This window comes from Prosopis cineraria, unplaced genomic scaffold, assembly GCF_029017545.1.
Source record: "Prosopis cineraria cultivar Desert tree isolate PC_DT_omini unplaced genomic scaffold, ASM2901754v1 PC8, whole genome shotgun sequence".
Classification (NCBI taxonomy): domain Eukaryota; kingdom Viridiplantae; phylum Streptophyta; class Magnoliopsida; order Fabales; family Fabaceae; genus Prosopis; species Prosopis cineraria.
The window spans coordinates 983,491-1,007,212 of record NW_026555339.1 but is presented as its reverse complement, the minus strand read 5'-3'; the positions used below and the strand labels follow the sequence as shown (position 1 = coordinate 1,007,212).

Genomic DNA, 23,722 nt, shown 5'->3' with positions numbered 1-23,722 from the left:
GACAAGAGGGAGGGAGTATGAACCCACTTCCCAGCTTCTACATACTATCTATCAAAGGGAAGCAAACTGTCTCCAATCTGAGGGAAGCAATTATGATGTATTATTTTCATTAAAAAATGTAACACAGTTTTGAAGGATTGTATGTTAAAAAAATATAAAATATTTTTAATATTTTAAAATATAATTATTAAAAAAGTATCTCTATTAAATAATTATTTATATTTATTTTATAGTAAAACACCTTATTATATAGGGATAAATATAAAAAATAGTGTTAATTTAAAATAAACAAGTACTTTATTAAGAATAAGTTTTGATTATAAATGACTTACATTTCGATTGGGGAGAGTTACTCTTGCATGTTTTTTTCCACATACCAGAATATTTTTAGGTTAAGTCATATGATTGTTATTTCATCTGTTAATACATTACATCATCATCAACACCATCATAAAAGATAGTATTAATTTTATTATAAAACAGTACATATCATGCAAAAATTTAAAAATAGCTATATTTCAGCTGGTTAAGAAATAATAAGATTTGTTAAAAATTATGCATTATATATATTCACAAATTTTATAAATTTTAAAATTTAACTGAATTTATATTTTTTTATGACCATTAAACAAAGGAAGAATGATAGAAAGGTTTTAAAAAGACTAATTAATTTAAGTTAGGTCTTAAGTATCAAACTCTAGATATTTGCAACTCAATCTCTTAATTTTTATAATTTTATCGTAATAAATTTATAATTTATATTTTAAATTTTAATAGAATTTTTTTATTCTTCAATTATATTAAAATTTTAAAAATAAATTATAAATTTATTGCAGTTACAAAACTAAAAAATTAAATTATAATTTTTTAAAATTTAATACTTAAAATTTAACTTAAATTAATTAATTTTTTTTAAAAGTTCTTTGCCATCTGCTGTCGTTTAGGTCCAAAGTTAAACGCACTGCATCTCTGTTGTCGCGTGGTAGGCTAGCAACCAAAAGAAGAGGAGTCTGGAAAGACACCGCGTTTGCCTATTTGCCCTCTGGCAGCTTCGCATCTCACTCGCCTCACTGAAATTCGCGGAGTGAAGCTAAAAATGGCGTGCTTACATGACCACAGCTGTGAAGATCATAATTGTTCCTCTGATTGGTCCCTCTACAAACACATAGATCTTTCCAAGGTTTGTTTCCACCGTCTCTGTTCGCCCGTACACTCCATTGTCTTCTAATGATTCTACGGTGACAATTCGCTGCAACCAAATTCGATATTCAATCCTGGACAAACAATCGATACTCCATGGATTTTCCAAATGTTAACTAGACATCACCAGTGAATACTTTTATAAATTAAGTGCTAGGAATTATGACCTTTTTAGCTCTGGAGTCCTAATGTTCGCAATATATAATATAAAGAGGATGTTTGAGAATTCATAAACATTTTATCTTAGACAGAAGTGCTTGTCCATTGTGCATGATGTTTCTGCCAGGCGAACATCGCTTTCTGGGTGGGGTAGGTTTTTTTTTTTTTTTTTTTGGTGGGGGTGGGTTTGTGCAGGGGGATGGTACTCGATCAATCAAACTTCAGGCCCCGTCTATGATCGCTGTGTTTATACTCCTCTGACAAATTTGATTAAATTGTGGCATGGAAAGTAATTGACGAATGTCACATGGAGGATTTTCCCCCTTGCTTGATACTTTATCTAGAGAAGATAGCAGAATTTCAATTTTTGAATCGCCATAAAATCTACAACCGTATGCACTATTATTAAGTTATGATCATATTCAGGCCTCATCTCGTACGCTACAAGGAAAACATGTCTAGTTCGCGTAATATTTGTAAGGGGCAGTTTGGATGATATTGAATGTTTTAGGAGGAGGGTTTTTAATAAGGAGTGCCTTTTAAAAGAAGATTCGACTCTTACTTCTACTGTGATATGTTGAAGTTTATTTTTAATATTTCTTTAATTAATCCAACTGCTGAGGCTCTGGAGCTTGTTTGGAAATTTCACTGGGGGCTAGGGTTTTAAAATTGGCTTCAATTGTGAGGCTAAGAGTGACTTATGTCTCAAGCCTGTCACAAGCCTTTCCAAGTCACATGCCAGCCAGTACTGTTCTTGTGAAATTGCATGTAGTGTATCATAGCGAGCCATCCTAACAAATCCTCTTAATAAATCCATTGTTCAATGCCAAACTCGAGGATGGCCTGTATAACATCTCGTTAGCGCAATGCTTTACTTTATAGCCCTGTAGTTTTGGTCCCTTTATTTTATTAATTCCTTATTCCTCTGGATATTGATTCGCAGATCTGGACTTGTCTTTCAATTTACAGCAAAATGCCATATTTTTTTCTCTTTTGTCAAAAATATCAATTTTCCCTATATTTCTGGATTTGGCTCAATGGTACCAGCAACATATGATAAATTCCTTGTAAGGAAATTTACATGTATACCCACTTGCATAAAAATCTATATTTTACCAGCATGATTTTTTTGATTTCTTTTCACAATTACTAAGCTAAATTGAAGCTCTTCCTCCCTCTCCCTCTCTGTTGATCTCTGTCATCATCTCATATATGTAATCTGTTTCTCAGCAGTTGGGACTATAGTGCATATTGTACAGTTTTGTATTCTTGCCTTCTTGGCAATGAATAATGACGCCAGCTCTCATAAATTGACAAACACAAATTCTAAACTGTTAATTTATCTTTCTTCAATTGACATGTCTCAAGAATCAGCAATGCTCAACGTACTTCTCCTGCTTGAACTTTTTCCCCCAGGTATCTGCTCTAAATGAGGCAACTCCAGGAAGTGTTAAGTCAGTTTTTAAAGCTTGGGAACAGCGTTTAGTTTCTTCTGGGGTAATTCTTCATTCCACTTAATTCGGTTTTAATAAGTTAACTGACCTGATTCCCCTTTTTCACAGCTTAATTTCTTTTTGTACATGATACATTTATTTCTCCCCATGCATGCTAATCTTTACTATATGATGTGTCTTTTCTGGTCCTCCTGGATGTGACAGGATTACTTAGAAAGCAATGAAGGTGACCCTGAGTTACTTGTTTTCATTCCGTAAGTTGTTATTTCTAAGTTTTTTATCCTGACAATGTGGTCTTCCATCTTGAAGTTTGAACTTACAGTCTATTCCAGTATACAGAAAGTGTTCCTTTTCTATTTGTGCTAACCAACTGCTCTTCTTTATTGCTGGTAGCACAGAGATTGATTGAGATACTTATTGCATCTGAATCTGACTCTCATAAAGAATGGACCAAGGAAATGATTGAGCTAGGTTGTTTGCAGTGTCATATAATGTAAATTGATTGTCTCTGACAAGTTCAATATGTGTAGCCTACTCAAGCCTTTTTAAGATATTAAGTCTTAAACATGAAGCTACACCAGCATGGTGTAATGATTCTTTTTATATGAAAACTCTGAACTTTAATATTGATATACTCCATTTAACATGAATATAGCAAATTATCTTTGTTGGAACAAAAACTACATCAAATGATTTTGTTGACATATTCATTTTTGTTAATTTTTTTTCCCTTTCTTGAATACATCTACCATGGCCCTTAAATCAGTGGTGGCTGTGCGTATTTTATGTTTAAATAACTTTGTTGTCCAATTTTCAATCTTTTAAACGTAAAAATTTTGGTTCTATAAGTTCTTACAAAACCTTTTGTGTGTCTGGGTGAAATAGGTTTACTTCTGATGTCAAGATCAAGAGTATATGCATAATTGGTGGAGCTGATGGCACAAGCCCTTCCAAGATGAGAGCGTAAGTGCTTATCCTAATCAGATTATTCTATTTGATACATTCTTCATTCCTCTTGTTCAGATTGTGAAATTTGTTTAGATTTTTTGGAATTTGATTGTGTCAAGTGGTTTCTACTTGTTTTATATCTCCCCCTTATCTTTCTCTCCCATCCTGTTATTTCATGTTCTGTGTTGTTTATTGCACATTTTCGTCTTGTATTATGGTAGAATCCCTTGCATTTTCAATTGGATTGTCAAAACAAATGCATCTAAACCTTTGGAAGACGAATGAGAGGCTAAGCAGCAGGAAAAGAGTCCCAAATTTTTTTAACTACTTGAACTCTCTTGTTATTATACCCACAAAGAGTAAGATAACCAAGTAACCTCCAGCTACTTACTGACAGGCAATGCAATCGAGTACTTGGACCATCATGGCCTTTTCAACTTTTTTGGCTGCCATGCTAATAATGGTCAATACCGCCTGTTTTAACATCTTTTGGGAATAATATAACATAGAGTTCACATAAGACCTGTCTGAAAAGTCACAAGCTCAATTCAATGTTGAAAATGGAAGTTTCAGCGTTAAAATGATTTTCCAGTATTTGTTGTGTTCCTTAACACCCCCCCCCCAAAAAAAAAAAAGAAAAAAAGAATTTAAGTGAAATGATCAAAACATTCAACTTAAAGGAAGTAGCTAAATGCACTATACAGAAACCCGTTCCATGCTCAAAATTTTAGGTTGCATTTGTTTACTGCAATAGCCTTGATATATTTTATTAAATGCTCATAGTTTACTTTAATACAATTTCAGCATGTAGAATGAACATTATTTCAAGTAATACAAATGCTGTGCTTAATTTTTCATCGGAAGTTCAGTTTCTACTTTCAATTCTGATTTCTCTCTGCCCCACTTCCCCTTCAACATTTACGCTAAACACGCTCACACTCTTCATTAAATATATCTTCTCATTAATTTATCCAAAGGCTGAACGCTTCAGTTCAACTTGAATAGGTTCATCAACCGAGAGGGTATCGACTTTTCAGATGCGCAAAGCATACAAGTCGTTCAGGTATATCTCATTAATGGTTGCTTATGATTAATTGTCAATTAGACCGAGTAACTAATGATAATTTCATTTTTGTTTCTTTAAGGAATGGGATTTGGTTGAGAATACGCAGGGTGTATTGGAATACCAGACAAGGTAATCGTTACCCTTCTTCTTCTTCTTCTTCTTCTTCTTCTTGTGGTGTGTTGTGGGGGGGGGGGTGGATTACATTGTTCTTGTTTACAAACATCCATACAGAAAAACTTGTAGAATATACTAAATGAAAGTGATGCATGTATGCAATATCTAACATTTTATTGTATCAATAATTACTGAACTTGTGCTTTGCGCCCTTTGAGTTTTCTCGTGTCATCGCAATAATGTATTTGTTCTTTTTAGTAGATATTCTAAGTTCCAGAGTGTGGCAAATATTACGTTGCACTTTCCTGACAATTTTGGTGGCGACACAAGTCAAATACAATATATTGGCTTCAAAGGCGAAGCCACCCAGGTACATCTGGCAACTAATTAGAAGGTTTTAAGATTGTTTATATTCTATCACGAAATTAACTTTATTTGTTTGTTGGGCAGTTAAAAAGGGACGTTGTTGCCACTATTGTTTATGAGCTCATGCCTAATCCTTCTGATCACAAGTGAGTATTTATTAGCTTCTGCTATTTATGTTTTTAATCCTGAAAAAATTCAGTTGCAAGATCTGGTAGTGGATTCTGATTTGATAGAGACAGTAATTTGGGATCGCTTATGCGTTTCATCGAATACAGTTCTTAGTCAAATATCATAATGTTTCTTGGCTCAGAATCTGATGTTTTTCTTTCGTAGGACGCGAGCTGAAGGGGGTGGCGGTCTCTCTCACATCGAATGAAAGGAACTGTGTTATTTTCTAACTGGATAGCCATCACAACCCAGTATCTCTGTCTTCGTTCTCGCATCCAAGGTCCAAGAACAGTAACCGGATAATGCCGTCCTATGCAATAAAGGATCTTTTTTCTTTTTTTGCCCTTGTAAATGGCAGAAGGTATTCTGTGTTCACTATTCAGCGCTCCGGTCCATCCAATCGCATGTGGACATGATAATCAGAATCAGCACCGTTGTAATTGAAGTATCTGACCGTATTCTATACTGGTTTAGAAGAGTTTCCCAGGCCCTATCCTAATTCATAAATGATAATTCGGGGAAGTACCTATCTCGCATTAAAGTAAGAATATGAAATCGTCGGGAAAACAGCTTGGATATTATAACTTAGACTTTTTAATTTTTTTTTCCATTTTTATCATAATAGCGCCTCTAAAGCACTGATGCGCTAAAATGGGTGTTGTGTATATCCGACATGGACACGTGTCCTACATGCGCATGCGGTGTGGCGGACGAGGGGCTGCTGCTGGCGATCACAAGCAGATATAGGTAAGACGTGGAACACCGCGTTTTGGGCCTTTTTTCTCCAGAATAGACGGCCTGCTTCACGAGATGTCGACCAATCCCTTTCATTCCCACATCTCTGGCCTAACTCGTGTTGCTCTGTCTCTGACCGAGTGATCCTCCATTGTCGTCGACCGCCGTCCTTCCCTCCTCCGTTGTCGAGCTCAAGCAGTGTAATATTGTTCTCTGTTGTTCTGTCTCCTTGAGCCACTGTTGCTTTGTCACTCTCTGTGCCCGCTTTAGTCACTATTTCGGTGTCTTCCTTAGTCACTGCATTGCTCTCTGTCTCTCCTCCTCAGTCGAGACTCAGCAAGGTAATATTCTTGAGGGTGGTTGCTGTTCTTTGTTATTATGTGGACAGAACTGATTGGAGAGCAAATAAAAAGAAGTATGGTTTTCCCTTTCATCCATTGACTTTAATTTCGTCCTCTTTCATAATCCTATTTAAAAAAAGTTCGGTTTCCTTCTGCTGTACGCATTTTGTAGTTTTTGCTCTAATTTTCCTTTCTTTTATTTCTTGTCTGCTAGTACATTGGTTGATGGATACTGGATAATTTTTGTAGTTACAATTATGGCAAAGCTTGAATTTAGGTAATTCTTATTTGTTTGTTTCAAAATTTTATTAGCTCTCCTTAGATTAAAATGTGCAAAAAATTGTTTATAATTTTTCAGTATTTATTAATTCAAGTTGATCATTATTTTTTGTCGTATTTGATTATTTAATTATTTATATATGTGTATGTAAATATTTAATATTTAATTATTTATATAACGGTATGCTTGTCCTAAAATTTTTTAAAATTGTTGTATCTGCATATCATGCTATATTGGATCTACTCGTATCATATCGGTGTTTCATAGAATAGGGCTGTATTCAGAGGAAAATATCTCGTAATAGCCACAGTTATTTTATTTTGGAATTGCATTTTGTTATCATTCTATAGCTTTTAGCAACGGATGTTTTATTTAAAAATTATTTGATTAATTTTCTTCTAAATGCCCTGCGGCGGGAGCACGTGTGCTTTCGGCAAAATGGAATTGGGTGCAATTTTCTTTAGGACGTAATTGATGCGATCGTGAATGGTTCATATGTGATGACTTTTCATAAAGGGGCAGAATCGGATTCAACTTTGTACTGGGCTTATCCGTTTGTGAAATGGACGTCCGCAACTATTGTGGCCTGTGTCATAAAATTAGTAAAAATGACAACTAAGGATTCATGAGACCATTTATTAAAATTAAGAAATTTGAATTATTAAAATTTTAATAATAAATTATTATCTCACTTGAAATTAAAAACATACTGGTTTACAAAACTGTCTTAGTGTATTAAAATTATTATTATGGGTTAGGACTATTATTAATTTTAATTAAAAAAATTAGGATCCACACTTGAAAATAAGATTAAAAATAGTTTTAACCCATAATATTTGGAATCTTAATTTTTTAATTAAGATTAAAAATAATTTTAACCCATAATATTTATTTTAGTAGCTTTTTTTCTTGATTTTTTTAAATAGTTTACCTATATATTAAAAGTTATAAAAATTTATAAATGATTGGCTTTATAAACTATCACATATTCATAAGTGTCTTTTAAAAAATTTAAAAATGAATTTTAATTTCACAATGAGAAACAACCCATTTTGTTTTTAGTTTTCTCAACTAAAATTAATAATTATCCCACTTTATTGTAATAATTTTAATAATGTCTTTTTTTTATTTTTCAAGTGAGGTTAATTTTATAAATTTATATATATTTTTAATTATAAATAAGAACTATAATTTATTATTGAAATTTTAATAATTTAGGATCTTAATTAATTAATCCTTAAGTGTCATTTTCCATAGAATTATACCAATTTAAAAAAAAAATCACTTTTTTAATGCAACAATTACGAAATGCGCTCGCCGCTCTGCCTCTATTTTCTGCTTTTGGAGTTTGAACTGACTTTGCTGAGTTGCTCCCTCGCTCTGCTTTGTGCTTACTCTTTGCCTGAAGCAGTATTCTAGGTGCGTGCTAGCTGCTCATTGGCTTTTCCGGAGGTAAGTTATTAGGTCCGCCTTTTTGGGCAAAGCAAGCTGCTTTTCTCATCTCCTTTTGTCTCCAAAACTGTTCTTGTTGTCTTCTCCCTTCGCTGCCCACTTCGCCTTGTTGTCTTTTCTTTAGGTGACTCCTATTTACCTCGCTATGTTGGGTAAAGGGGTAACATGAAAGAAATTAATGTTTGCTCTGTTGTTATTCTTTATCAATGTTGTTGATGGTTGTTATTTTTTATCCAGTGATTTTAGATGATAGTTCAACGAACAATGTGTGTGTTGAGCTTCATTTTATTGTCCTCATGATTTTTTGTTTGGTGGGAGGGAGAAGTATTGTTGAATATTCAAGGATGCATTTTAGTTAAACTACTTGTTTTATTGCTGTTTAGCGTTCGTGAAAGCGGCGTTGCTAGTGTCGTTGTATGAATTCTGGAGAAACTGTTTATTACTAGATTGATATTTGCTATTCTTTTCAGCTAGATTATGAAAATAACGATGAAATAACTGCTCTAACGTTAGAGAATTTCATGAAATTTGCGTCTATATTCAGATGCCGACGTCCCTAAATAATTTACCCCGAACATTTTCATATGAAAAAATGTTCTGAATTCTTAAAATAACTTGAGAGTAGGAAATATGTTTGTCCAAAATATCTTTCGCTAGTGAGAGAGAAAGATGTTGCAGTTATAACGTGCTATAGTGTGGCATTGCCATCTCAACTCTGTTGTACAATGTATCATGATCCAGGTTGGACTCTTCATTATAGAATCGTAGGCGAAGATGCAAGTCTGTGGTAGAGTTGTAATGAAGGGTTTGTGGCAACAATCTGCTGGGAGCAAGGTGCTGAATTTTCTTACTAATGGGTGTGACAGTTATGGCTTTATGCCTCAAGTAAAGCTCGATAATGTAAAGGCTTGTAAGGCGTCTAATGTTAAAGGATGTCTGGTCGGTGGGAGCCCATCTGCTCTCTCAGTCTCTATGACTAAAATTGGAGGTAACTACACCGTTTAATTGATAGGATTTCATGGCACTGGCTAGTATTTACTTATAAGTTATAAAGACCAAACACGCTAAGGCTTAGACATTTCAATGCCTTAAGTGGTTGTATATTCTTTCCTCTTGTTTAGTGTTCAAGGTATTTGGTTTGCTGAATACTTCAGACCAATAAACGCCAATATGCTAATATTAATTTTTTGGCTGAAAGGATTTTTTGGTGTATGGGGTCACATGGTATTTCCAGGTGATGGGAGCAGCTTCCTGGATTATGGCTTGAGTGAAGCTGATCCTGATGTTTATGCTATTATTGGCAAGGAAAAAAACCGACAGTATAAAAGCCTAGAGCTTATTGCTTCTGAAAATTTTACATCAAGGGCAGTGACGGAAGCAGTTGGCTCATGCCTCACGAACAAGTATTCAGAAGGACTACCTGGCAAAAGGTAAATTTTCTTCCTTTTCTTTTCCCCTACTTAGTAGATGAATGTTTCGCTAAATGCCACCTCCCCCTTTTACCCCTATAATTACAATGATTGGCGTCTTTTTATATAAGGTAGTACGGTGGAAACGAGTACATTGATGAGCTTGAAATACTATGTCAACAGAGGGCGTTGGCTGCATTTCACTTGGATGGGACTAAGTGGGTGTAAACGTTCAACCCTTATCTGGCTCTCCTGCTAATTTTGAGGTTTACACTGCAATTCTTAAGCCGCATGATCGAATAATGGTAAACAATTTTCGCTCGTGATTTTTGCTGTTCCAGAATTGTGTTTCTGTCATGAGGTAGTGCTGATGCAAAATGAAAATTTTTTCAGGGTTTGGACTTGCCCCATGGGGGACATTTATCTCATGGATTCATGACTCCTAAAAGGTTGCTATCAGGCACATCAATCTATTTTGAATCTATGCCTTATCGACTTGATGAATTGACAGGTGCTTACATTTTTGTTATTAAATTAAATTTGTAGAAAATATATTGGATAATCTGCAGGAAGCTTATTAACTCACTTTTGAATTGTAAACAGGCCTCATTGACTATGATACGCTTGAGAAAACCGCTAATCTCTTTCGACCAAAGCTCATCATTGCTGGTGCTAGTGCTTATCCTCGAGACATTGACTATCCACGGATGAGAAAAGTAAGTCTTATTTGTACGTATTTTCTAGAATATTTTGTTTGTGATTGAATTTCTCTTTTTCTTATATGGGATTTTTCTTTTCTTAGCAAAAAGCTAATTATATCTGATATGCATGGGAAGATTGCTGATGAAGTGGGTGCTTTTCTTTTGATGGACATGGCTCATATTAGTGGACAACCACAACTCACAAGGTTTACCTCGGGACATTCCCAATATTGTGCTTAAATTTTTGGTTCAAAAGAGAAGGGAGAAAAATTTACTTGCTTTTTTCTAACAACGAACCCACATTTTATATTTAAGTATTTACTCTTCTAAGTTGGGGTCTGTACCCGTGACTTGATGCTATTGAATTACTTTTGTGCAGTCTCTAAGAGGTCCAAGAGGTGGTGTGATATTCTTTAAAAAAGATACTGTTCATGGTGTTTATCTACAATCTGCCATTAACAATGCTGTTTTTCCAGGCCTGCAGGTTAGATATTGGTTCTGCTTGGGTCACTTTTTACTATTCTTGTTGGGAAGATGTTGTCTAGTATCTTGTGTGGCTACTCAGATGTAAATGTCTTTACCTTCCTCGTTTGGTATGGTAATACAATCTAAAATGATCTTTATTCAGGGTGGTCCTCATAATCACACAATCGGAGGACTGGCAGTTTGTCTGAAGTATGCCCAAACCCCAGAATTTAAGGTTTGTCAAAACCAGGTATTTCTCCTTTCATCTTTGATGCATATCTTGATATGGCTACAAATTTGAAGTGCACTATGCAAATCCGATCTTGCACGTGGTCTCTAACTGTCGAGCTCTAGCTAATAGATTAATTGAACATGGCTACAAATTGGTCTCTGGTGGAAGTGATAATCACCTGGCTCTTGTTGATCTGAGGCCATCTGTAAGCATGTTGTTCTTTTATGTCAAATTTCCTTCCTTTTAATGAAGAGTCAACATGATTGTGGATATCGATTGTATAATTCTTTATGAACTTAACATTACATAATGCTGTGTCTATATGTATTAAGGTTGTGTACCCCTTCCTTGTACTTCATTTAATATCTTAATAACCAGAATCGCATCCCCAGGGTATTGATGGTGCTCGGGTGGAGAAAATTCTTGACATGGCCTCTATAACTCTCAACAAAAATTCGGTGCCTGGTGAGTCTCAGGCAAATTGTCTTCTCTATCGTTTAAATATTTATTCTGTTTTTACTTGCTCATTCATGCAAATCATGGCAGGTGATAGAAGTGCCCTGGTTCCTGGAGGCATTCGCATTGGATCGCCTGCAATGACAAGAAGAGGACTGGGGGGGGGGGGGGAGTTCGTTCTGGTAGCAGACTTCATTCATGGGGGCGTACAAATTACACTTGAGGCTAAACATTTGGCCTCAGGAACAAGGCTCCAAGACTTTGAGGTTTGTATCATCCCCTGAATTTCCGTTGAAAGACCAGATTTCAGATCTGCGTAAAAAAGTCGAAGCTCTTGCTGCACAGTACCCAATTCCTGGAGTCTAAGTGGTGTATTGAGTGTTGAGTGTTAATAACTAGGAAGGTGTTGAAATTTTTTGGGGGAAAATGATATATTTACATGTTAGTATACTAATAAAGTATTTTCCTTGATCAAACGGGGTTGACGCTCAAGCAGGCCAAAATGTCACTTGGTTCCAATTTTACATTGACAGTAACATACAGAACTGTGTTTGGAACTGGATGTTTGACAATTCTGACTAAGCATTAGTGCAGATCATTCTCGAATAATGACATGGCAATCTTGATAGTTAATTACCTCCGATACCGTATATATTGAACTAATGAATTGAGTTATGATTAAAAAAATTATTTTGATAGATTTTCAGATTGAAAAAAAAATCATTATCAAACAAACAATTATTGAAGATTTGGACCTACGTTTAGCGACTCTATGTCTCTATCAGATGAGACGAACCGATGACAATAGGGGAGCAGCATGCCAAGTTTCAGCATGGGAACATCAAACTAGGTAATTCAGGTGAGGTTTTGGATTGAATTTAAAATATCTAAACATATATATATATATATAAAAGAGGTCACTATAGTCAAGTTCGATTCTAACTTCAAACTTACTGGATTGACCAAATACTCAAATTGTAAAATATTATATTATTTTATTATATTTTTCAGTCAAGTTCAAATTTTGCCTTAAAAAAAGCTTTTTCAATGTTTATGTTATTTTGATTTTATTTTATTAATAATAAAAAAATTTGAGAATTTAAGTTAAGCTCATTCAAGTTTGAGTTTAACCTATATTTCTTTGAGTTTATTCAAATAACTCGAATAAGTTTAAAGTAAAAAAATTTTTATAAACTCTCCACCAATGTTAAAATTGAGTTTATTTAGATTGATCCTCCAAGTTTGACCGGAATTAGTAACTTTGAGTAAAGCTTGTACAAAGACTGACGAAACAGTCTAGTGAATGAGGATGGGGCTCATGGCGTTTCATGAAATTAGAGCACGGCATATGATTACTGCCTAGGACCTAATTCTTGGTTGTCCAAAACCTGTAATTAGAGTTGGTCTGATCATACCACAGTTGCTATAAGGACCTAATTGCGATTTCCAGTTATCGTTTTCCTAATTGAAGGGCGATCTAGGTAAATTGAGCTGCAATCTATTATTTGTAGCTATATTTTCGTTTGAGAGATATGTTGTCCTAATGAAATCAGTCACTCCCTTGATTCTTCATACAAGTCCTTCTAAGATAGTGCTTGAATTAATGAATTCGAACTTGAATTTCAAATTTTAAATTTAATATTTCAAATTTATGTATTTAAAATATTTTATTTGAGTATAAAAAATTTTAAACGACACATAGATCAATTGAAAGTCAAAACAAAAATAAAAAATTAAAAAACACAAGCTTATTTTTATCTTTTAATGGATAAAAGATGAAACAAAATACAAGTTTCAAAAGTATCGATACTAAAAATGTGAAGAGAATAAAATATCTGCATGATTAAAATTTTAAATAATTAGAATTTACAAAAAATTATAATTTGAAATAAATTTAAATTTAAATACGTAAACTTCTATATATTGAATTTTGATTAAAATTGAAATCCAAATTACTGCAAATTCAAAAATATCATAAAGGATTTTAACAAAACGATTATATTCTTGAACCCATATGCTAAAATCTTGAACAAGACTTTCTGGCAAAATAAATGGAACAAGACTAACAATCAAGTAAAATGCCGTGATCACAATGCACTAGAAATTGATGCTGGCATGTACAGGAGGTTGAAATTGAGACAACGCACTAGAAAGTGACAACATGTTACAATTTCCTCTTATTTTAATCACTGGCATATATTTGGCATCCCTAACGTTACAGGCAAACCAGGGAAATATCTCGAGAAAGTAATTAAGCAAGCAACAAAACCTGAGTGCTCAGCCACATGCTAAAATAAGAGTAATTCAGTTATAGGAGGAGGCGGAGGCGGCGGCGAAGGTAGTTCAAAATATTCAAGTCTGAACAAAATGCCCATCATCGAGTACAGAATACGAAATATGAATTCCTAATAACCCATACAAAACATGTAGACCGTCAGAGCGTCAATGCTTCCACCTAAACACTACAAACCTATATAGTTACTAGTACAATAAAGAACAATAAAAGCCCATTAAGTCGAAAAATTCAAGATCAACACGCTACTACATCAACTTTGAGGCGATGCTTTGGTGACACCACTTTGCTGAGCAGCCTGTGCCGGAGTAGCATCAGCAGAATATACTGGAGGTTGAGTGTAACCAGAACCATAAGAACCACTGTTGTACGATGGAGGTGCCTGACCATAACCAGGCTGACCGCCAGGAGGAGCACCGTATGGTGGGGGCCCATAACCTGGTTGCACTGCAGAACCATATGGCGGTGGGGCTCTTTGTTGACCAGATTCTGATTGAGCATAGCCAGAAGGGGGCTGTGCCGGAGGATACCCTGGTTGCAATTGGCCAGATTGACCATAGCCTCCTGCTGTGCTAGGTGATTGTGTGGACTGCCCGTATACAGGAGTGCCACTAGGCTTTTGAGGGGGAGGGGGCCCATAACCAGCTGCATAACCAGACTGTGCTTGGGGTTGACTGCCATAAGCTGCTTGTGAAGTTGGAGGCATCCCATAACCTGGCTGTGCAGCTCCTTGAGCTGGATAGGTAGTTGGGTTTGGGCTCGGCTGCTGGTTTGAACCATAACCTTGCTGGGACATTGAAGTTGGGACAGCTGGAGGAGGCTGGGTTGAGTCACCTTGAGACCCATAACTGGGGGTGTGGCCCTCCTGTGTTGGGTTGCTGCCACTGCCATAGTTGGAGGCTGAGCCATAGCCTTGCTGTTGATCGTATGTAGGTGGTTGTCCATATCCTGATTGTGGTGGTGCACTATACCCACCATAGCTGTCCTGAGGATAACCCTGGCCAGGATGGTTATAACCAGAGGAAGGTGGCTGACCATAATTATAAGCAGTCCCATCAGCTGCAGGTGGAGGACCCCCAGCATTTTGCTGTTGCTGCTGACCATAGTAATCGTAACCACCACCATGAGTTGACTGTTGAGGTGGCACAGAGGACTGGTCCCAATTGGAGGAGTATCCACCAGATGACTGGCTAGGATATCCTGGATATGGTGGTTGAGGCATATTGTACTGGGGTGATGGACCAGAGTATGCTCCAGGCTGCACATAGCCATAACCAGGTTGTTGCATAGGAGCACCAGGAGGAACCCAGCTTGTAGGTGGTCGGGCTTGGTAACCTTGTTGAGGATAACCACCGGACATTGATTGATTTCTAAGACGGTTCTGCAGAAGAAATTGTGGTAACAAATTTAAAAATACAAAGTGAACTTGTCCAAGGTAACAATAAATTCTAAAATAGTGTGAACAATGCATGCAGATAACCATGTAAACACCACCAAAAATCAACATATAAAATGCACAAGATAAAGGGCATTGTCTTAGATTGACTAATTCCATACAGCATTAAAAGGGGGTATAAAGGCCTACATACCGTACTGGTTCGTGATATAACTGAGTTACTCCAGCAGAAGCAGACCCTCTCCCTATTTCAAATGAATGGGTACAAAGGAAAGCACAAACAAAAGAAGCAGACATACACAATCTTTGCTGCCTCAAAAGGCATGCCATGGTGTATTATCCAGTATCTCAAAGAATAGTGTTTAGTTTCAATTTATGCATTACTAATTATTCAGAGATACTAAACAAGCTCATTGTCTGAGCCACTAAATAAAAAACCAAATTAGAGATATAGTATGCACTGCAGCATCTCTGAGGTAGAAGCAAACAAGAAGCCAGATTAAAGGACCATGCATACAACTATAGAAATAGTCCTATCACCCTTCCCACATTATCAACCTAGTAGACAACAATTTTTGTGTTAGCACTTACTATCAAATCAAATAAACAAAAAATATAAATATGATCATTTGAACTTAACATTTTCGAGACTCAAACTTCAGTGAACATTATAAGATAACAATTTTCCCGGGGTGAGGGACACATATAAAAAGCACTATGAGAGTGAATACCATAAGTTCAGCAGAAAATGCCATAGCAAGGCTCTCATTTGAAAATCAGATATCATTTGGTGTAAGAAATAAATACGAGAAACAATACCATCAAGAAATTGTTGTTAAAAAAATATTACCAGGTTGAAATAAGGGGAAAATAACAGATTATAGAAATATTAAGAAGTCCAATGGATGTATACATGATTATTATGCCCAGTATTAACGGATGAATAAAGCCATAGATGTTAAATCATTATTTCAAGAAATTGTGTGCAAAATATATGAAATTGTCTTTAAAAGATCAATAGTTAATACCCAATTACACCATACCGTATAGACAATGGGAGACTAAGAGCCCTCGATAATGAATATCAAATTTGAGATTTAGAATCATACCGGGGGCATGCTGAGGGAACACCAACAAGGGGTTAAATGTTGGTGTCACTATTGATCCAATACACACTAACCCTACAATAGTCCCAATAACAATATCAGTCATAGGATACACAATTAATAAGCACATAAGGCTTAGGCTGTAATCCTGATGTTCATATCACTTGGACCAAAATATGATGGCAAAATTAAAGGAGCCCTGATCTCCTCTACTTCCTACACCATAAATTAATGGACAAACCACCAAAATAGCAAGGAACCCAAACCACAGTTAATAATCAAGCTTTGCTTGAGCTTGGCATCTTGTACAACAAAGTCAATCAATCCAATTCTCAAAAATCCATACATAACATCCTGCTTGATCTTTTTGTGTGTGTGTGTGTCTAAGAAAACACACTGACTGACTATTTTGTTTTTGCAGAGGACTATATATTACACACAAGATATAACCCATATAGTAAGCAAGTCAACTTGGATGACCCTGCGAAGTTCACGTCCATCTGGGCGGAGACTATACCAATATACTTTTGCTGCATGTTCATGACATCATTATCCTATTCAAACTCGATAGATCATAAACTTCAACAGAAACCAGACCTTCTCACAAATGTTAACTACAGCAGAATGTCACCCGTGACAAGAAGCTCATATTCTTACTCAGAATTCCACTAGATAAGCTAATGCAACTACAGTGTGGAGATTATCAGTAAAAACATCCTACATATATCAGTTTAAGAGTATCTTCTATTTATATGAAAGTATCCAATGAGCAGTCATGATATCAACCAGCATAACAAGGATGAAGCCAGCATATTGAAAAAAAAAAAAGGAACCTGGCATCACTGCTCTTCTGCTTCTGATAAGATAACAACACCACCACAAATATATCTCAAATTGACAATCACAAGCTAGAGGCCCCAATATCCGGGCAATAATTCTTAACGCCTAAATATCAAACAGAAAATAATGCAAGGTTGCTAAATAACAGCCAATGATGCTCATGATTACTAATCACCAATGGCCAATTGCTAATTACTGATAATTAAAAAAACAGACAAATGATGGGCATTTATGCAAATCATGTCAAAAATATCTTAAACTTCAGCAAATGGATAGTTAGTATTACTAAGCCTCTGTAACTGATTTTTTTTATAACAATATTACCAAATAGAACAGATTACAGTAATCCAGCAGAACATTGAAATAACCCTGCATAATTAGGATTATATGACACAGTTTATCATAACGTCACAAGGCACCAGGCTTATCTTCACATCAGTACGCAAGATAATAAGGGTAAACAAGTAAAGCAAACACAAATATCAAACAGCATGAATGGGCATGCAAAGTGCAACAGAAAACATGAAGTTCTGAACATATGGACTTGGCACTAGGCAAACATGCTAACCAAGGCCAAATCAAACTCAAAGATCCATGTGAAAATACCTCATTAATGACTTGATTAACCAACTGTTTCGCAGACTCAATTTGTTCACTGGTTCCATCAATTTGTAATGTTCTTTCCGTTGATGTGTCACCTGGGGGAAGATGCAATGGTATCACCTGAAAAAAAGGATATAATACGTTATAAAATAAAACTAAGAAACAGAAACTCCACGACTTTGGGACCTCAAGTTGTTACAATAGCATTGACGACAGAGCTACAGTAAAAAATCGAAGTGAAGCAATATGTTACATATGATTAAAAACAACCTGAATTCTTGCTCCAGTCTGAGCTTGCATATTCTTTATCGTTTCTCCTCCTTTTCCAATTACAAGTCCAACCTGGAGGTGAGTACCATCCCAACCCAAACAAATGAGAAAAAATACAAACAGAACATTGCACAATTTCAATGAGTAAGTGTGCACGCGTGTGCAAATATATGTCCTCAGCATACTTTATTATTTGGAATTTTCATCACAAATTGTTCAGACCCAGCTTGTCCAGTCAGTCGCCTAGCGACAATACCAGAACCTCCAGCTTCAGCCTGCAACATACATGAATTGTTAGCGAGTTGCTACTAACTCCATGCCGTTCTCTCATGCATGTTGTACATAACTTATCAGAAATACTGGGCATTGTAGCACGACATAACCTACAAAAGATCCAATCCTCAAATAATTTATCGGTGGTTATTCTATTTCTAGCTGGGCAGGAAATAACCTTTAGACCAAGGCCTTATTAGTTTACACATTGTAATATTTTTGAGAGATACCTCAGCAAGAACTTCGTTGATCAATTTCTCAGCAGTAGCAATTTGATCAGGAGTGCCCATAAGTTCCACCATCCTTGTTGGAGAATTTGGATCTGCATCCATATCACGGGTAACTTGGATCTTTGCTCCAGACTGCGTTTGAAGATACTTGATTGTCTCCCCGCCTTTGCCAATAATAACGCCGACCCTTCCATTCGGAATGTCTATCTTTTTGCTAGTACCCTGATAGGCATAAGAAATGGGAGCAGCTGATGGGACTGAGTACTGTGGCTTCGCATCTGCTTTCAGAGAGATCAATCAAATTGGTGCATTAGTACTAAGGAAGATGCGGTTCCAGGTTCAAGGGACAAGAAATACTACTGGATAAATACCAATAATACCAAAAATAAATTGACATGATAATAGCAATCAAGAAACACAACATCGTAGTGATTTAAGAAACAAGAAAACCATGCTTAAGAACCAAATATCGAACAGTGCTGAGGAACTGCTACAATCAGAATTGAAGTAGACCAAAAAGGACGGGGAAGCCACACTGGGTAGGAGTAAAACCCTTACCGCTGGCATCAAATCCCGAAGCACCGTTCTCAACCTTGGAACGTTTGGCATCCAACCCAGTTGCTCCACTACTGTTCAAAAGGCGAGCAGCAACCTCCTGAGCCCGCTGCTTGGCAAGCTCGATACCAGTTGCCGCCGGGGGCGGGACGCTGTTGTAGGAGGGAGGTGGAGCATGAGAACCATCGGGAGACGTAGACGCGATCGGCGCCGAGAAGCCAGTTGGCCTGTGAGTTGATTGAGAGAGCGATGGCTCTTCGTACTTGCGCTTGTGAGTCGTGGTATCGGTGCCCGATGAATACTGTGCTTCTTCGGCCATTAGGTTTCTTGGAAGATCGAGTGGAAGAAACCCTAGAGACTCAGGATTAAGATCGACTTTGGTAGTGTCGTTTTATATATAGTGGTGGTCGAAGAGATACTACTGGCGTTTCATTGGGAAAATATCCCCTGCCCGTGTTGTAAAAATTTCGCCAAATAAACTAAAAAGAAAAAAGAAATAAACGAGGGAAAATGACCAAAAAAAAAAAAAGACGATCAAGTGTCATAAAATCTGATGATTATTATTTAGTTCTTAAGAGACTTATCTAACATTTTGATTTTTGACAAAATGATATATTTTCCCTTTTGATTTGGTTGAGTGTCTCTGTGACTCCACTTCTTGCTCACATTGCCATCTCTTCTTTACTTTAGTCATCGTTTGGCTCCTTATCATTTAGTCCATGTAACCTTATCAATAGGTCAATTATTTTATCCAACTTTTTACAATCTGATCAGAGCTTGGGGTTCGCGATTCTCTCTATGCATCGTCACTAAGAATAGTCCATTAAGCTTTATGATTGTGATTTATCGCCTCCTTTATCTATACTTAGCTTAGCATCGTCTTTACCCTTCCTCTTTATTCTTGAACATGACAGTAAAAGGGGGAAGGGTTAAAAAATCAAATCTACTTCCCAACTTCATGCTATATCTGAGCAACATGCTTGCTTCCCCCCTCCTTATCAAAACGTTCTTTTCCTCTACATTAGGCTTGCATTGATAAGGAATTTAAATACCAATAACTTAATATAAATCTTATTTTTTTTTCAATTTAGATGGCTATCTGGTAATTGGAGGAGCATCTTTAGGAGCTAGCTATATGGGTTCTAATAATTGCTTAAGACTTCATCCTCTTTTCTGGAAGGAGAATGATTTGCTCCTTCAATTTTCATGATCAATTGAACCAGGAGATGCACTTGTCTTTCTATGTTTATGTTGCATGGAACTTTGACATAGATAGATTCCAATGATGCTAGAAGCAATTGCATCTCAATTACACCACCACTCTATAATTGAAGGCCCCTTGGATTGGTCTTTCATCTTTCCCCTTACGATGGCATTCTAAAGATGGTATTGCAACGTAATGTATTCACCTTCAACAATATTCTCAAAATCTATGCCAAGTATGGTTCCCCTACATGTAAAGTATTTGATGAAATGTGCGAACACAATCTCATGTCGTGAGTGAGTGTGAGGTAATAGAAGGCAGAGCAGAGTTATATAGATGCTCAAGCATATACAAGGTTAAAAGGGCAAATATGTCATCGTGTTAAAAATCAAAATCCAACACAATTTCTCATGGACTAAATAATAATCATCACATTCCATGATGCTTAATTATCATTTGCATATTTCTAGCATTTTTTAATTGTTATTCTCATACTAAATAATCAATAACTGATAGTCAAATAATCAATATTCAGTAACTAGTAATCAATATCAATGATCATTCAATAAGTCAATATAAGAAGGAAAATGTTTTTAAAAAAACGTTTTAAACTAACAGTACTTATGGCGAACAAAAGATGATTCGATGCAGGGTTTTATGCCGTGTTTGGTATGTTGAAAATGATTTTGATGGAAATAGGAATGGACATGGAAGTGAATATAGATATGAGGTTTAAAAACATGTTTGATTTATTTATAAATCATGACATAATTTCTATTCAAAAGACTAAAATACCCTCCCTGAAAAACTACACTAGTTGAGCCTTAACCCTAGTCTAAAATCAAAATCATCATCCCCGTCACTATGAGATGTCGCCACCATTGTTTCCAAGAAAGCACTCAAACAATTAAATTAAAGAAATTGCCTCCTTTATATCTCAACACTACCCGTCTTCTTTAGGTAGAGCTTTGTTAGTGAAGGGTTAAACTTTCGACCATCGTATTAAAGTCACTGAGAAAAAAGGATGAAGATGATGGTAGAGGGAAATGAGATTAAGAAACAAGATCCAAACCATCTCTAAGTTTGATGTTCAAATCTGTCATGGCTTGTCTTTGTCTATGGTGTTGTTGATAGCATAAATCAAATGCCATATAAATCATAAAGAACTTAGCTTCAACCAAATGCCACTATCGCCATATGAGATACGAGGATGGGGGTGGTATGAGATTTGCAATGGGTAATATTGGTCTACTTGCACGTGTGTTATTCTCTATGTTTATATACTATTGCCTATTAACCATCCTTCTCCATCTCTCTTGTTGTTCACAAAAATGTTTTGGAAGTCTCCAATGCTTAAATGTAAGATCTCTAAAATCTAACATACCATTACCCACATTACTTGATACTATCATGATAATTAGAAGGTAACCAAACTCTATTATGTTACCACAATATAAAAGCCTTTACTGAAGTCATGAAACAACTTATTATAATAGAAAAAAATATTCAATTCAAAGGTTTGCTATAGTTGATTAAAATTGAACTCATTAAATTAAATCTACTAAATAATCTCTACCACGATAGAATAGATTCTACAATAGTATAATAGTTTAAAACCAAGTAATTTATTCATACTATAATAGAAAAAAAATTAAAACTCACTTGACGATAGAAGCTTTTTTGGTAAAAGTGGGATCTCAAATTTAGCAGTCCAGTCATAACTTTTCTAAAATAAGGAAAACTATGCAATGAAAAATCAGACTAGATTGGGTGATTTAACTAGTAAATCGGTGAACTGGCTCCTTTCCTAGTCTGATTTTCCATCTGAACTATTTTGGCATTGACCTGGTCATCTCGAGGTTGACCCAAAGTAAACCAGTATAACCCAGCTGACTTGAAGGGTTGGCTAGGTTAGTTGGATTATATTAAAATACTCAAACTAGCAAAGAGAAGATGAAGAGGAGAATCATAAGAGATATGTAGGGGGAAATCAAGGAAGACATTTTACACTAAAACACCACCTTAAATGTAAGTTTGCAGCTATAAAAATGTTAAAATTGTGATAACAATGAAATCATCAGATGAGCTAAGAGCAGGGCAAAATATTGCAGTTCAGTGAGAGTGAGAACTGAGAACATAAGGTGGCCAAAGAAGAGGAGGAAAGAAGACAATGAAATGAAAGTAAGGTTTTGCCTTACGTGGTATTACTTATCAGACGATGGTAGAGTAGAGTTAGGGTCCTTTTCCTCTTCACGTGATGGTTTTAATTTTCATATTATCATATTGAAAAGGCACAACAGGCAGGATTTGGAGTGGAGGGAGACAACATCACAATATATTAAATTATGAACTTGTTAACTTGAAGTGAATATCCTTATTTATTTAAATATTAAAATTTTCATATTAAAAATATTAATTTCTTATCTATATAAATTAAATTTATTTTAATTAAGAACGGTTTGATTTTGAATTGACCCTCAGTTGAACCATTAACCCTTAATCCACTGTCTTTATTAGTTTAATGACCAGTTTAATTTTCAGTACCTTGATAAAAACAATCATTTATTAGAATTATAAAATAGTCAAAAACATGGGATATCATTAAGACTTGAAACCACTTGAAAACAGAGTTTAAAAATGACATTTTCCATGCAACTACATCTTCTGTCAAGGCAAAAGGTGTGTCTATCGTGATATATGACACTAAGGCTTTTCACTAAAACTAACACAGACATGTGCCGTAGTTTGCCTCCCTTATGTTATGCACTTTAACAAATGTGCTATTTATCATGGAACACTGCATATAAACATTGATAATAAATTACTATCGGTTGTAGATTTAAAACCTAATCTTCTTACGCACCTCAGATCTCCATTCAACATTCAAATGAGATGATTTAGGTGTCCAGAGAAAGCTTATTCATTAGCCTAACTAATGACATCAACTTCATTTCTAAATCTTCACAAATAATCAAATTATACACCAATAATTTAAATAACTACTTTTCTCCCTTTACTGCTCTAGTGTGTCTAAAACCACAACCAATTTTCAAAATCCTACCTCATGACCTAGACCCCATTCAATAGATCCTAAACAACTTATGCAATAAACCACAAACATGCAAATTTCCTTAAATCTTTTTTTAACCCTCCAACCCTAAGCTTTAACACAAATAAGGGTAAGGTTTCACAATATTAAAATCATAAACTCCCTTTTAAAATTCACTAACATTTAGCGTAAACATACTTGTATAAATAACTTGGCCCAATTCATTTTAAACCATGACATCAAAATAATGTCAAGCCTAAAATCCCATAATTGTCAACTCAAATTTAAATCCACAAGTATAAATAAAATATGAATCCTAGTTGATATTTATGGTTTAATTACACAAACTAGCCAGAT

General features: G+C 35.6%; 2 protein-coding genes and 1 pseudogene across 3 annotated transcripts; 2 read left to right on the top strand and 1 right to left on the bottom strand.

Annotated features, from left to right (window-relative positions):
- Positions 1–971: 971 nt before the first annotated feature.
- Positions 972–6,016, top strand: LOC129318142 (uncharacterized). Its single transcript, XM_054962745.1, has 9 exons — positions 972–1,180; positions 2,776–2,856; positions 3,018–3,067; positions 3,699–3,776; positions 4,767–4,824; positions 4,907–4,956; positions 5,203–5,311; positions 5,392–5,453; positions 5,641–6,016. Exons 1-9 carry the CDS (start codon positions 1,097–1,099, stop codon positions 5,681–5,683), a joined length of 615 nt encoding a protein of 204 aa, XP_054818720.1. The 5' UTR covers positions 972–1,096; the 3' UTR covers positions 5,684–6,016.
- A 191-nt stretch (positions 6,017–6,207) lies between these two features.
- On the top strand, positions 6,208–12,022 carry LOC129318143 (serine hydroxymethyltransferase 3, chloroplastic-like; annotated as a pseudogene).
- Positions 12,023–13,885: 1,863 nt separating this feature from the next.
- On the bottom strand, positions 13,886–19,487 carry LOC129317986 (glutenin, high molecular weight subunit DX5). Of its 2 annotated transcripts, none has more exons than XM_054962448.1 (6): positions 19,116–19,487; positions 18,558–18,838; positions 18,240–18,329; positions 18,055–18,126; positions 17,788–17,904; positions 13,886–15,220 (listed from the first exon to the last, which is right to left on the bottom strand). In XM_054962448.1, exons 1-6 carry the CDS (start codon positions 19,429–19,431, stop codon positions 14,093–14,095), a joined length of 2,004 nt encoding a protein of 667 aa, XP_054818423.1. In that variant the 5' UTR covers positions 19,432–19,487; the 3' UTR covers positions 13,886–14,092. The 2 variants fall into 2 exon arrangements, with proteins under 2 accessions (XP_054818423.1, XP_054818424.1); XM_054962449.1 differs by having other exon boundaries at positions 18,558–18,835.
- Positions 19,488–23,722: the final 4,235 nt, after the last annotated feature.

Bases quoted from the DNA above. Each gene is read 5' to 3' on its own strand.
- LOC129317986 (XM_054962448.1), bottom strand. From the start codon at position 19,431: ATGGCCGAAGAAGCACAGTATTCATCGGGCACCGATACCACGACTCAC. The intron at 18,330-18,557 runs GTATCTCTCAAA...TGTATGTTGCAG, and splicing joins TCAACGAAGTTCTTGCTGAG to GCTGAAGCTGGAGGTTCTGG. The intron at 18,127-18,239 runs GTATGCTGAGGA...ACTCACCTCCAG, and splicing joins TGAAAATTCCAAATAATAAA to GTTGGACTTGTAATTGGAAA.
- LOC129318142 (XM_054962745.1), top strand. From the start codon at position 1,097: ATGGCGTGCTTACATGACCACAGCTGTGAAGATCATAATTGTTCCTCT. The intron at 5,312-5,391 runs GTACATCTGGCA...TTTGTTGGGCAG, and splicing joins TCAAAGGCGAAGCCACCCAG to TTAAAAAGGGACGTTGTTGC. The intron at 5,454-5,640 runs GTGAGTATTTAT...TTTCTTTCGTAG, and splicing joins CCTAATCCTTCTGATCACAA to GACGCGAGCTGAAGGGGGTG.